Source organism: Phaenicophaeus curvirostris, chromosome 17 (genome assembly GCF_032191515.1).
Source record: "Phaenicophaeus curvirostris isolate KB17595 chromosome 17, BPBGC_Pcur_1.0, whole genome shotgun sequence".
Lineage (NCBI taxonomy): Eukaryota > Metazoa > Chordata > Aves > Cuculiformes > Cuculidae > Phaenicophaeus > Phaenicophaeus curvirostris.
This window is the reverse complement of record NC_091408.1, coordinates 1051770-1066532: the sequence shown is the minus strand read 5'-3', so window position 1 is coordinate 1066532 and position 14763 is coordinate 1051770. Positions and strand designations below refer to the sequence as shown.

Genomic DNA, 14763 nt, shown 5'->3' with positions numbered 1-14763 from the left:
TGCACAGCACTTATCCAGAAAAATAGTGCCGATTTTTTAAAGATGGCTTGTTTTGAAAACATTCTTGTGCTGTTTGTATGTGACAGTTGTTAATTTTTCCATGGAGCTGATCACTAATAGGAGCCATAGGTTCCTGCAATCTGCCAGTACTGCTGCTGACAAATGATCAACATCCAACAAAAAAGGCTGCCTGGTTTGGATTTGCGGGTGCAAATATCACGGCCCTGCCAGGACTTGTGTGCAAAATACATTCTTCTATTTTTTTTTTTCCTGATGAAGCCTTCTTGTTTGCTTTTTGTATCTCTCTCCCTATATAAACGTCAACTTAATGATTTGTAATGCTGCTCTGCATGAAATACACGTTGTTGTCTAGTTCTCTCTCCTCTTGGAACTCAGAAAAATCAGCTCCTGCCTGTTCAAGCCTAGTGGTTACCAGGCTGGCTTCAGTGTTGGGTTTTACTGTCCTTTTTTTATTACTTCTCTGCATAACAAACAGCCTCTCAACACTGCAAAATGGAATTCTTCCTGCTGATATATGTGTGCTACATACTTTTATGAGGCTGTGATTTTTTGTCTTTGACTCCTTCAGGCTTTTCTACAGAGCAGTGTCAGGTGTCTGTGGTTTGATGGTCACTAATGCCTTCGGTGCAAGCTGTACCACTGAACGTTCTTAAACCACACGGTGCATCTCAGCAATAACGGGAATAAGAAGCAGGCTTAGCTGTCCTGGTGCTAAGCCTGATCTGAAGAATGAGATCAATTACAGCGGGCTGAGCTGCTGTGGGAGCAGAGTGGTTCACTGGTGAATTTTAGAAAGCTGAAATTAATTTTTAAATGCATAGAACCATCTTGGAGAATTCAGCATTGAGGAACGAGTGCCAGGAATTTGTATGAAGAATTTAGACTGATGGCCAGAACTCATGGTTGGCTGGGAAAGGAGTGGGTTGGCAGGCCTCCCTAGCGCAGAGAAAAACAAGTTTTTCATATGCAATCTGTTTTCTCCCATTTTACAGTATTACCGGTCTTGCTGTTGCAAGATCAGTAAAAATAGTTGTGGAGTGCTTTTTTTACCATCCTTTTCAAAACCTTTCAACGTTTGGTTTGGCTGCATGTTCTGGTTTTTTTTCCCCTATGCAAAATCCTGCTTGGTCTTGGGAGGCTGTTTCTCTTTGTTTTATTCTGTTATCACAGCAAATTTGTACATAGCTTTGTGTTATTGGAATGAATGAGCAGGAAGGTAAGGGTGAGTTTTTCAGAAGCGATGGCATTGCCAGGTTAGGCAGTAGGTTTAGTTTCCTGTTCCCCTTGTCTCTGTCTTGAAGTCAGGTCTTCATCCTTTGTGATCTTTGCCTCCCAAATGAGTGTTGGCACAGCAGGAGGGGATGGGACTTGGCAAGGTGCTGTTGTCGGTGTAACTGAAGAATTTGGTGAGAAGTATTTGCCATACGGTCCCTATGGATCAGCACATTGAGCTGCTGTGATGCTCTGCAGCCAGCAGCCTGTCAGGAAATAACAATATTTACTTACGTGCTTTTTTAGCTCGAAAGAAAAAAATGCTCTCTAACTCCCAAAGATGCTGCTCACAGATAATGTTTGTGTGACGCGGGCTTTTTAAGTTCATACCTTCTGTTATGTCCATTATTAAGAGAACCCTCAATGGGGAAATGAACATCGGATATCCCATAATGTCAGTAGCATGACAGTTCAGTCAAAGTAGGCATAGCACATGCGTGTCAAACTGGCAAGAGTCTGTATGTGTGGGTTTGATACACGCTTGGAGACACACATCGTCTGTAAGCATAATAGGTGGAAGCAGCTCACGCAGCAGCAGTTGGGTGATACCAGTTCATCCAGAAGCCGACCCTTCACGGTCAGTAAGCTTTCCATTTTGCTTTTATTTGATGCGGTAGCACTAGGAGGGGCTGAGACAAAGCCTCCTAACAGGCTGCAAAAGAAAACAAAAGGATTAAGGTGCAGTAGGATGTTTTGTACACCTCGCAGCAATGCTTCATGGAGTTTCCAAGTTAGGAAAAGGTGGCTTCTGACACCATGGAGATGGTATCCATTTCGGGTGAGTCTGATTTCCGCTTTGCTGGCCGTAAGAGATTTTCCTTTTCCACTTTAACAATGCTGGTAAAGTTTTTTGCAAGCTGCTGTACCCTGTCAGTCATCTTGTCTCTGCATCTTGGGGTGATGAGGTTGTGGGAGGCAACAGCTGAACTGGAAGGAGTATTTTATAATTGCCCTGAGTCAGACAGCTAAATCCAGAGCTTCAGACTGGCAAGCTGTGTGCCAAGAAGAATAAATCCTTTTTGCTATGTCCTGGATCTCTTCACCTACTCCTAATAACTTCATCAGCTAAAAACCGGTCAGAGCAGCCTCCATGAAACCTAATGAGTTGGGACCCGCTCAGGCGTATTCGCTGGGGAGGGCTGGTCAGGCCGATGGAAGAAGGGCAGGGCGAGATCTGTAACTATGGCTTTTATTCCCATTAGTTTTGATTGTGTGGAGTTACCGTGTAATTGCCCCATTTGTCTGGATGATCTTCTTTCCTCCTAGCTGGATTCCAGTCACGCTTGTGTTCAGTGAGTGCCAGCTCCAGCCCGGGGTGGTCAGCGAGGGCTCCGCCGATCGCCAGCGCAGGACGCTGCATCCAAGCACTTAGTAGTGTTTTCACCCCAACAGCTCGATTCAGGAGTACATCCATAGCTAAAACTTGTTTAGACTTGAATTTTCTGTTTCAGCTTTGTGATGGTGGTTTTCCTAAGGGTTTTGTCCTCTTTTAATTTTTATGGGGTAGTTTTAACCGATTGCCACCCATCAGGCATATTTTTACTATGTTTCCATGCTTGGAATTTACTGATATTTGTGGTGAGTATGGCTGGCGTAAAATAAAGCGTTCCTATGCCTGGATCTCGGGCATTAGGATAGGCTTGTTTTTTCTGGATTCTGAGTTGATTCAAACCAGGATGACTGTCATGTAAGAGCAGATTTGTGTGGGGTTTTTATTTTCTTTGGTATGCGTTTCACAGTATTTTGCAGGCTTAGGTTAATAGGATTACAGGAATATGTATTACAAAAGCAGTACTGTAGGAGAGAGTATACATTTAAGGTTACACACTTTGTTTTCTTCAGCCTTAATTAAATTGGATGCTCAGTGATAATAATTAAATCTCCTGGTTGCCCCAACCAGCCAGAAAGCACCTTGTGATGTAAGCGAACACATATTATTTGTCCCATACAAAAGAACGCTCTCCGCATCCCCTCGCCTGTCCTCCGCTGGAATCGTGGAGGTCCTGTATAAGTACTGACATCTGCGCTCTGAATTAAGTATTTTTGACATCCATAAATATCTGGTTAGCATTCCCAGTGTTAGCATTCTCGCACATAAATCCGTAATCAGCATCTGGCTGGAGGGGATGCTCCAGTCCTGGTGAGACATCAGGGATTTCTGCACGAGTTTTGTCATTAGGACAAAGGCGCTTGGACTGAGCAGGGCTTTTGCTGTCTCAAGGTCTTGTGAAGGAAGTAATCTGGAAAACAGGCAAAGAGTTCTACTAATAATGACTTCTGTGCCTCACCCCCCCCAAAAAAGACAATATTATACCTGGACTGCATTTCTCAGATGGAGATGATTTAATGAAATGTATGATTCACAGAAGTGATTCTCTAGCCCAGAAAACAAACCAGAACTCAAGGTTGTAATTTGTCTCTATGACCCAAATCCCTTCCTCTTCTCTGCCTCTCAGCAAAGCTGTCTGTCCAGCAGCCATGCTGTCCGTACGGCAGCTGCCAGAGCAGGGACGGGAGGGACTGAGGGCCAGGCAGGGGCAGCGAGGGGCTGGTCACGAGGCTGCGTGACACCCAGGACAGCGAGCTCCGCTCTTTGCCGAGAAACTGTATCTTTTTATTTATCCATTAATTTATATTGAGCATTGAAATTCAACTTTAACAGTTTCTGTAGGTGGCAGGAGACGGGAGGTGGATCTCGGTGAAATAGAGGGTTTTTTTTTTAAATACTGTTTCTTCCAAAAGGCGATAAAGCACAACTTGGTGCTGTGAGTCTGGGTTCCGCAGCGGTGCGGGAGTGACTGACCTCTCTGCTGGGGCCTGCTCTGAGAGAGAAGCTGGCTTCTCCCTCTCTCCTGAGGGGTGTCTTCTCCAAATCACGTGCCTCTGCAAGCACCATCGGAAGGGTAGCTACCTGGACAACGAGAAATGACAATGCAGGCTAATAAACCGAAGCAAGCGCTTGTACATCCGCCCTGGGGGCGTTTCCCTGCCTGCGACTCACTTGCTGTTTTGTCCACAGAACCTGCAGTGGGCGCGCGACGTGCTGCTGGGCAGCGGCGTGCCCTGGCAGCAGCTGAAGCACATGCCTGCCCAGGGCCTCTTCTGCGAGAGGAACAAGACCAATTTCTTCAATGTAAGTCTATATGCACCTGTACTTTCTCAGTCAGCATTTTAACCTGTTTCTCATTTGAAAGGTTTGCAGAGAAATGGTACTGTGAAATTCAGCAGGGGTGCGTTAAACAAGCCACAGGAGCAGCTAAAGGAAAGACAGAATTGTATTATAGCAACATTTACGGGAATTTTCCTCTCTTGAAGGGAACCGTATTAGAGGGATTATTTCTGATGAGCTTGAAACATGATGAGAAGCACCAGCATTTCTCAGTTACACATCATTTACCAGCTACTCAATGCTTGAGCTTTCTGTAAAAATTCTAATTCTATTCATCTTCATTATCTTCTTGTTCACTGTTTCTCAAGCAGACTCGCACTCCACATGACAAAAAAATAATCCTAGTTTCTCAAAGAAATCTCCAAAGTTGGCAGAAGCTTTCTTGCGTTCAGCCTGAAAGCGTGGGCTCAGCACAGAGTGTTTCCAGGTGCCACCAGCAGCATCAGCACTGCTGTATGGACCATCCCTGTGCCTGTGACACCTTCTAGTGCACAGGGCACCTGTGCTTCTCAGTAACTCAGCACACAGAGTATGTCTGAGGCTGACATGGGTATTTGACTCTCAGATTCCCTGCTGTGACTGCAATTTAGCACATTGCTGTTGTCTTCAGCAGCTCGGGCTTTTCTGTAGAACGCTCTAGGTTTTTGTGCCTTCTGCTCTTTCGTGATAGGATTCCATAGCTGTTTTGTGGCTTGGAATGTGTGGCAAGAACTTGGAGACGTTCTGTTGGTGTTTCTGGACTACGTATCTGTTACGTGGTTGCCCATGATTGCAGTGGCAGAATTTTATGTCTCTGCTTTCCCACCCAGTGCTTTGGGTTTGATATTTTAATTGTTGTGAAATGGTTTTCCATTTTGTATCTGTTAACGTCTGTCTTGATCTTCACTGTTGTGTTGTGCTAATTAGCACCTCTATGCAAGCTCCTGTTAAGTATAAGGTAAGTGGTCTTCTCTGATTATACTCCCTTGGCTGGGTTGAACAACTCAGGAATGCTGCCTGCTTCAAAATTGGATCATGGATGAGTTTGCAAAAAGAGCTTCTATGTCATTGCATCCATGTAATTTCTGGATACCAGTTTTGATGAACCAGTGCTGTCAGCCCTGTAGGGTACCGGCTGAAGTGTTTTGACCTGATTCATAACTACATGGCTTTGTTCTGATTGTTTCCCTGCAATATCTGCCTGCTTTCCCTCCAAAAGTCCTCTTCAAGCTGGTGAATACTTTGGCTCAGATCCAGCTAACAGAAGTATTCTCAAAGTTAATGAAATTATTCAGTGTGGTTCAGGTTGTGTGAACTTTGTGTGATCAAGGCTGGCTTGTTCATCGTTGCAGGGTTCAGCATCAAGTGTCCTGTGTTTTCATGTATGGGGAAGATGAGCAGTAGGGAATTGAGCAGCGTGTGTAAGGGAGTGTTTCTATTTGAAAATGTGAATTATCACATTAAGAGAGATCAGTGCTGACCTAAATCACGTCTGATTTTTTAATGCTAATGCTAGATAATTCAATTTAAATATGTATTCTATTGTATCCCTAGGTGAATGTTTCTAACATATTGATCTTTCTGTACTCTGAAGGATGAAAAGAGCTAGGAAAGGTACTAGACAGCTATAATAATTCTGGTTTGTAAATAAAAAAAAAGGTTAGTTTTCCTGTTCCAGGTGCAGTGTACATTGTGAGTTTAACATAATAAAGTATTATGGTGGGCTCATTTTCCACCCAGCAATAGTTTCAAAATCCTTTTCAAGTAACTCTGTAGGACATGTGGCAGCAATCCAGTACAGACAGCACAGAGCACGGAGAGAAAGTCCAGATCCGAGAGAGAAGGGGCTACAAGTGCGGTGGAAAAAAAAAAGGCTGCTAGTGTCATTGGACGTTCCAGAATTAATAAACCTAAACCTGTGAACAACTTGGAAAAACAAATCTCTCTACGGTGCATTGACCTTGTCTGGGTTGAACCTCACCTGGTTAGTTCTCCTGCAAAGCTCCGAGCCGGAGCGGGGAAGCACGTGCTGGGTCAGCGCTTGGAGCACAGGCTTGGGTGTCACCCGTGGGGGGCAGATGGTGCTGCAGCCCCTGTCCCAGCTCCTGTCTGCGCGGTCGGGGGAGAAGACAAGCGTTAGAGCTCTACAGAAGTAGTCGCATGTCATCTCGGTAATTAAATGGCCAACCTTAAGATTTTCTGCACTTATGGATGTTCTCCAGGGTTTTTTTCAACAGAAGCACTTTTGCTTCAAGTGTTTATTTGCTTCCGCGTAATGCATCTGGTTTTATTGCTGAGAACTCTTTGGCCTTTGTGGGACAAAAGAGTTAAGTAAATATCGAAGAGGCTTTCTGTAGGTCCTTTGCTGTTGAAATACCTTTTTCTTCTGGAGCAAGTAGCGTTGGCGGTTTTAGTCTCTTGTATGGAAGATTCAGGGTTGTTGAAATTATAGCTGACTCAATGTTACAAACAACAACGTGTGAGAGAGAGAGGCAGCAGGTCAGCGACCAGTGGGGGCTGTGCCGGCCTGCTTCTTCTCAGTGTTTTATAAATCATGCATACTCTGAGCCGAATTATTTATGAAGTGTTTATGACAGCATTCCATGAAAATAAACAAACCTGGGTGAAGCTGTCTGCTGTTGAACTGGGCTGTGGAGCGCTGCTGTGGCTCCGCGTGTCGCGGGCCGCTGTCTCATTTGCTGCCTGTCACTCAGCTGCCCTGGGATCTCTGTGCATTCATTTTTTGTTGCCTTCAGAAGGAGCCCGAAAGGCTCATTCACTTGGCCCCGATTTCTTCTCATTTGACACATTAGAATAATGTCAGGATGCACAGAACTTCCTTTTTTTCAGTTCTTAGGGGAAAAAAGCATTCTGCATTATGGTACTGATTTGTTTTGCAGACAGAAAAAGAGTGGCCTGGATTTTGTGGGACAGAGGTGGCTGCACGCTCGTGGCCCTGCTGGTGGCGGCACTCGCAGTAGGATCAGGCGCTGCTCTTGGACTCGAGGAGCTCTGGCTGTGTTCAGCCAGTGACACATCTCCAGAACATTCATGTGCAGGTGCACTCCTGCTTTGTTCCTCTCCTTTATCTCTGTCAGGGGGGTAAATGTAGAGAGAGAGAGAGACTTTTTTTTTTCAAGAGAGCTTCAGGACAGTTTCTATAGTAACAAAATCAGAAATTAATTCACCAAGAGGAAAAATAAAAAATCCCCAAACATTGCTTTATATAACACAGCACTTAATAGATTCCGATTTCATGCCACTAATAATGAAGCCAAGTTAAACTTTGTGCACAGATGATGGGTGTTCATCAGCCTGTGGGTGGGTTGTGACTGAGGAAGAAGTGTTTTGATGGCTGAGCTCGGAGCTCCAGTATCTCCTCCATATGGTTTAATGTACAGTATTTATATTTCCTTGGCACATCCTCTATGCTGATATGATCTGCTGTAATAAAGACCCTGATGTCCATCTGTGGTAACCGTTCCCCACGTGGGAAAGCCGTGCGTGCACCCAGGACACCCTTATATAACACAGAAGTTCATGTGCGTGAAGTCTTGCAAACCATTAAAGATAATTGTTCTATTTTTAATGCCAGGAGAAAGGCGGTTTGTTTATTCTCTGCTGCCTGAAGCTCTTCATTCCGTGGTCTGAGTAAGCAGGGTCACGTTAAGGTAGCAGCATCCCCTGGGAGCCAGAGGCTGGGAGATAGCAGTGGTTTCACTTCACCTGCTGTCGTTCCTCGCGGGGTGGCTGGGCACTGGCAGGGGCCTCTGCTGTGCTGGCTGCAAGTTCTCGATGCGGGGCAGCTGAACAATGAAGTGCCAGGCTGGCTCTGTGTTGGGATTCTGTGCAACTGGAGCTGTTTGAGACGCTGGAAAGAAGGCTGCTCTGAGGTCTCTAGTACGGGGACTGTCGGGGGGAAAAGGCCACATGCCTCAGCTTTCCCAGCAGCTTGGCAGTTAGATCAAGGAAGTTTCATTATATGCTCTACTTATTGTGACACCTTCCTTTAAACATACAAACATGTTACTGGTCCCTGTTGGAATTGGGGCACTGAGGGAGCATAGGGGATTTTCTTTTGATTTGACACAGCTTTTTGTTTCTCTCCTAGCTCCTGAAGTGTAACCTCGGCATTAAAGATTCCAATGGTTTAAATGAAAATGAAACACTTTTTAAAGAATTTAATGTCTCTGCTAGAGATAACTGTCTAGGTATCCTCTAAGGGAAGAGGGAAATCCATTAGGATGGTCTGCACCTTTTCTCAATATTTGTTCTGCCCTGTCAGAGGTCGTGACTATTGTCAACCTGAGGAACCCCGTAAATACCGTGCAGGGCCAAGGGTAGCTCTTCAAGGCTGAGTGGCAACCTGACTGAAGCCCCAGGTTCACCATTTCCTGCCATGTACTGGAAAAGCCTGAAACTGGAGGCAACAGCTGCCAAAAATCCCTTTCCTAGCACTTTTGCTGCTCTGCTTTCCTTCCTGTCCTTGGCTAGTGATAGATCTGGGTTACTCTCCTCCTGCTCATCGCTGGTGTGTGTTTCTTCAGTTGGCAAGTGTGCTTCCAGCTCCCAGACATCTGCTGTGTGGAACATGAGTCCTCTGAGAAAAACAGTGCCTCTTGCATCAGGGTCGGGGAAAGAGTTTGGGAGAAGTTCCTGTGCCCCCCTGTGCACTGAGGTGGTGTCTCAGTGTGGGGAGAGTTTGAGTACCGTCACGTGGGGGGGTCTGAGAACATTAATGGTTGTATTTTAGCTTGATTGTGCGTGGTTGCAACTCCTTGAACAAATGTTGATCTTTTTAGTACTTCTAACACTTGAAGTGAAAAATGAGTGTGAGAGGCTGCCAGCTGGGGCTGAAGAAATAAAAACCCACAAGTGACATCCCAGAAATCACAAGGATTTGGTTACTCAGTTCTGCCCTTCTTCCTTCTGATGCCATAAAGGAATAATTTTTGGAAAACCTCTTCTTGATGCCAGCTACTAGATAATGGTTGAAAGAAATTATGAGACTTAGTCCCGTTTAACAGGCGGTATAAAGAAGCATCTGGACCAGCGACTCCATCGTTACCACTGACCTCCTGTGGTTGCATAAAACAGAACGGTATCGATACCATGATGACCGCACATGGTATTAGGTTAATATTGTTATGCTGCTTTTTGTTCTTTTTATGCTTCTGGTAGGCAGATAGGGGCATCCGGTGAAAGGGCAGTTAAATCCTTGCAGAATTGTCTTCACTCTTCTCAGTAGATGGTCGTGTTGTAGCCATCAAGTCTCTGTGTTCTCTCTGTGCGAGGCACAGGCCCTGGAAGAGCGAGCGTTCTGCTTTGTGAAAGGGGCGTCCGGCAAAGGCAGGATCTTGCTGCCAGCTTTCGACTGGCTGTGGAGTATTTGGCTGTTAGGTAAAAGATATCTCCCCGCTCCATATTTTCCTTGTGTGTTAGGAAGAGCAGGCTGCTTCCCACAAAGGTTTGGTGGTTCTGGAGCTCTTGTCAAACGACGGCTGGAAGTCAGTGTTAGCAAAGTGAATATGTGGAAGAGAAGGAGAGTTTTCTCTGGCTCCGTTAAATTTGCTGGTATTGATGTCTGAGTTTGAAGCAGGCACGCATTTTCTGTGTGGAAAACAGTAGCTTTTGGGGAATGTTCGTGTTTTAGTCAAGTAAGTGTGTTCATTTCCATTGTTTCCCTTGTCTGGCATGGCAAATGGCTTTTCCTCGGGAAAGGGGCTCTGGGAACTGTGATACCAGCGGCCTCTACAATCAGAGTTAAAATGTCACGATTTCTTTTATGACATTACCCTGATAGTAGCTCTTTTGCCAGTCACCAGCCATTTTCCTTCATTGTCTCTTTGCTTGTAAAGGTGATGTAATTCTACTCATACATCTCCTGTCCAGATTTTCAAATGCTTTTAGTAGGTACCAGGGCGTTTAGTGCCTCATTCTCTCTCGCTTGCTCTCATGCATGCTCACTTTCTTATGCAATCGTAATACCAACTCTGAAAACAAAGGCGAGCAAAGAGTTAACTCTGCAAGGAGTGATTGGATTAAGACCAGGAACTTAGTAAGCGGTGAGGTCTTAAAGTTGCCTATAAAAAGCTAGATAACTTTTTCAACCTCTGCCCAACATGTTATTTACAGTTCTTCACTCCGTCCTCTTGGAAAAACAGAACTCATCAGTGAAAAATGTCCGTTGTTCGCAGGGTTCTCCGTCTCAGTATATACACGCTGTTCTTTCTGGCTCACTTTGCAGGCTTCCAAGACCCAGCTAGTAAAGATGCCAATAAATCTAAATCCCAGGAGATAGGAGCACGGGGGTTTGAGCTGTCATTTGTGCCAGGGGATATTAAACAGCTATTTTATTTTTTCCATTGTTTCCCTAGGAAAAGTTTCTTCTTTTGTTGAGTAGATGAATTTCTAGACTAAGGTAAGGTAGGGAAGGAACAACCCTGAAATAAGTGAAGATGTAGCTTTGTAGAGGAGAGATTGCCATGGAGGGTGTAGAGTGTTACAGGACAAAGCAATTTAAAAGCTGGTTCTTAAAAGCTTGATGACAACCGCCTCACCACTGTAAGCAGTATTTGAATATGCAGGCTTGCTGGAATGCTGGGTGCTAAATTTCCTTCTACAAACGTGTAGTGAATAAACCCCTAAAATGATTTTTCTCACTGCCAGCTGTGTATCAGGTGTGGGTAGGAGAGCTGCCTTTAGACAATTAATGGGGTTTGCTTTGAACTCAGGATAGTTTCTTCCCTTTTAAGAAAAACTAAATAGGAAAAACTAAATAGATATTTAAATGCAGTAGTGGAGCAGAGTTTAAAGATGTTGGTCCATCAAGGGTCTTCAAAAATGCATGTGCTTAAATGTCTGCTATCCAGTCCAGTTTTTGCAGCTTCTTCCTGTGAGTTATTTATCCTAGTTTTATCATAAAAATAAATGGCAAGAATGGTTACGTCAGTGTAGGCTGCTGCATAAACAATGCAAAGCAAACAAACCCAGGAACGAGTACGTTTGGAATCGTAGGAGAAAATTTAAGACACAAAATTGAACCGTTTAAATTTGCTGGCATTCTCTGTCCCCCTACCAACTCCTACAGCCTCTGACGGGAAGCTTTGCCCTAACTCCTTTTAACATCAGTGTGCAGAGTTCACACAGGAGTTGAACAGGCAAGCAGCATGTGTGTGACTGAAGTAATACCACGTTGTCTTTAAACACCCTCTCCTTCTGCTCTACAACCGGTGGTTGCAGGAACATTGATCTAATGGCTGTTGAGCCACAAACAAGATGCATTCAGGACTGCTTTTGGGGGAGATACCAGCCTGATTCTGATCTTGCTCTGCACAGCACTTGTCTGTTCCCTCTTCCAGGTATGACAGATTGTTTCATTTATCTGTCTTTGTGTAAAAATACCACTCTCACTCTGAAGGTTAAAGGAGGTGAACAGCAGTAAGCGAACACACAGCCAGCTCCCAGCAGCTTATCAGCTCCTGCTGCCGTCCTGAAACCCAGAGACAATTGAATTCCACACCTGTGCTGGCTTTAGTTTACCTGGCATTATGGTGATGTGTTCTAACTTTCATCCTTCTAGAACGAAGAGGATTAATAGTGGAATTAACTTTATCTTATTAAAGCAGCATATGTCATGAGAAATATTCCTGGAATTACTGTTCTGGGCAGAAGGCGCTAAGTATTTCTCATGGATACACATTGCCTTAGTGTAAAAATGAAAACAGGAGAACGTGGGATGAGAGCAGCGTGCTACAATTCTGTGTGTATGTCTGTGCAAGCAGATAGCATTTAGAGAGAAATGTTTTTAATGTAATGGCTACAGCAGGATATAATTGGCGAAATTAAAAAGGTTTAGACGGGGAAGATAAGATGGCAGATGATGATAGGTTAAGAACATATTTTGTTGTTATGCAGTAGCTCGTGTGTGATGAACGGTTGCTGGCTGACTGTGGCATCGCCATGCGGGGCTGAGAGGAAGATATTGAAGCAGGAGTTCTCTGAGTAGTAGTACTCTATCTTTGGCATAGGTCCTGAAGTTAGAGGAGTAAAAATGTTGAATATTGTATAGTGTATTATTGTTCCAGACTGTTTGGCTCCTGTGGAGGAGGTAGGATTTCCTGGCATAACATGGAGTTTGCGTGATAACTGCTATGTGCACAAGCAGGCAGGGCTGACCACTTCAGCAAGGTGACTTTCCCAGTCTCCTGAAATGAATTAAACCAAAATATGATTGAGTGGGTGAGTGCGAGTAACGAAGTCAGTATTTTAGCTTGCATTCATGTACCTCACTGATGAGGAACTGCACAGTGAGTGTGTTCACACTGGAGAAGTCTAACGGCTCTTGCTCAGGAAAGAAGCTCAAGTTCTCAGCATTGACAGGTTGCGTTGCAGAATTGCAAGGGAAGAGACGTCAGAAAACCAGTCTTGACTGCTTCGGAGATCATCAGGATCTGGGTGAGAAATTTGGAAAGCCCATTTGCATGCTGGAATTCAGAAATATCAACTACCACATCATGGAAGTTATGATTTCTGCTTGTGCTGCCTGGCACTTGGGCACACAGGAAGCAAAAATATTTGGATTAGGGAAGAAGGGAGGAGAGAGACGGGCAGAGAGGACAACTGCCTTACACATTCCATGCCCAGAGAGATCTCAGCCCAGGGAGGCAGACAATCAGTCACTGTGATGCTGCTGACAAAGTGTGGGAGAAGAGGGGAGAAGAATTTTGAGCAGAAGAGTAGGTTCCTGCTCCATAAATCAGGAATCAGTGAGTATTGCTCTCCTTCTAAAGTCTTTGCTAGAAATCACAGTGTATTCTGGGCCCAGCATTGCGGTGACAATGTAGGCAGGTAAACCGCTCGCACGTAGGCCGATGTTCTGGGTTATTTTGTCATTGTCTTTTCAATGTGTCACTTCTCTCCCTTCAACATCTGACAAGTCTCTGCTTGCTTTTTGTGAATAATTGAGCCAGAATAAAATTTCCTGCCTCTGTAGGTTCTCAAATCGATAAAGGAAAGCAAAGCAAAGTGTCTTTCTTCCTGAAAACTTCCGTCTCGGAGCTGTCTGCAGAGGCAGGCTGAGGCTGACAGAATGAAAAGCCCACCAGGAGATGAGTCTGAATTTGAAGCCTTTTAAAGTGTATGGTCAGCCAGGTGAAGAGAGCAAGAGGATTTACCACAGATTGCTGTTCCAAATCTCCGTTCAGTTTCTCTTCTTCCTGTTGCTGCCTCATGGCATATTCCTTTCCTATTTGCCCGTTTGCGTTTATGCTTTCTTCTTCCATTTGCTGTTTCAAGGACAGTCGTTTTGATGTAGAGTGTGGACAAATAACTAGATATTATTTTATGTTTGCTTGTCTCCAGACAAAGCCAAGATACAGTCCATATGAATTTCCCCAGGTTATAGCCTTATTCTTAGAAATTCCTGGTTTTAAGAGGAGTAAGTTTGTCACATATAAAATTATATTGAATTGGTTAAAATATTCTTTTACAATCAAAGTTGTGGGTTTGAAGCAAAATAGTAATTGTCAGAAAGGGTTGAATTCCTCTCAGTCACTGAATATTGAAATGAGACAAGTTTTAAAAAGATACAAGTGCTTTGAAGGCCCGGGTTTGACACTTGCTGGTTTATGGTTCCCTTTGAAATTCAAAGGAAATAAAACTACCTCTTGATAAACAAGAAATATAAACCTAGATATAAGCAGGATATACAGGGTTTTGTTCTGGACAACAAAACTGGGCCATAAATGAAATGTGAAATGCATTTTTCTCCCCTTCCACCTCTATGCTCTCCTCGGCCTCTGCCACCTGCTGCCTGCCCGGTGGGGTTACCCGCAGTGCAGAGACACTGTTGGGCTCAGGGACAGCAGCCAGTGCTGCTGCGCAGCCTCAGGGGAATCCTTACAGTGGGGCCGACGGAAAAGAGGAACTCACCTGGAAAATATTTATATAGGACCACAAACTTTGCTATTCGAGCTCAGCTTAGGCTTTCTAGGCAACCGTTCTGCTCTGGTGGCTATTGTTGCCTGACTGTTCACAAGTGGTTTAAAAATATCTGAGCTAAAGGAAGCAAATAGGGCTGCCAAAGGAAGGATGCTTTCAAGTTCCTGCAGGACTTCCATTGCACTGGGAACTCGAGATTACTTTTATCTCTACAAGAAAAAAAAAAGCCATCTCTAAGTGAAAACAATATCCTGCTTCCTTAAAAACAGAAGATGCAATCTGCTCTTCCGAAGTGGAAATAAGAGTTTGTGCTAGGCTTTGCAGTGCACATCCTCTGAACTGAGGAGAACGATTTGAAAGTGGAACACAATTTCCCTAAC

At 44.4% G+C, this 14763-nt stretch overlaps 1 protein-coding gene across 6 annotated transcripts in view; it reads left to right on the top strand.

Moving 5' to 3' along the window:
* Positions 1-14763, top strand: part of CABIN1 (calcineurin binding protein 1) — an 83037-nt gene that overhangs the window by 29847 nt on the left and 38427 nt on the right. For 5 of the 6 annotated variants that reach the window (XM_069871390.1, XM_069871385.1, XM_069871387.1 and 2 more), the window contains exon 29: positions 4313-4426. The exons of the other annotated variant lie outside the window; for it this stretch is intronic. In XM_069871390.1, the coding sequence (XP_069727491.1) occupies positions 4313-4426 (114 nt within the window). The remainder of the gene's footprint in view (positions 1-4312; positions 4427-14763) is intronic. 6 annotated transcript variants of the gene reach the window in all.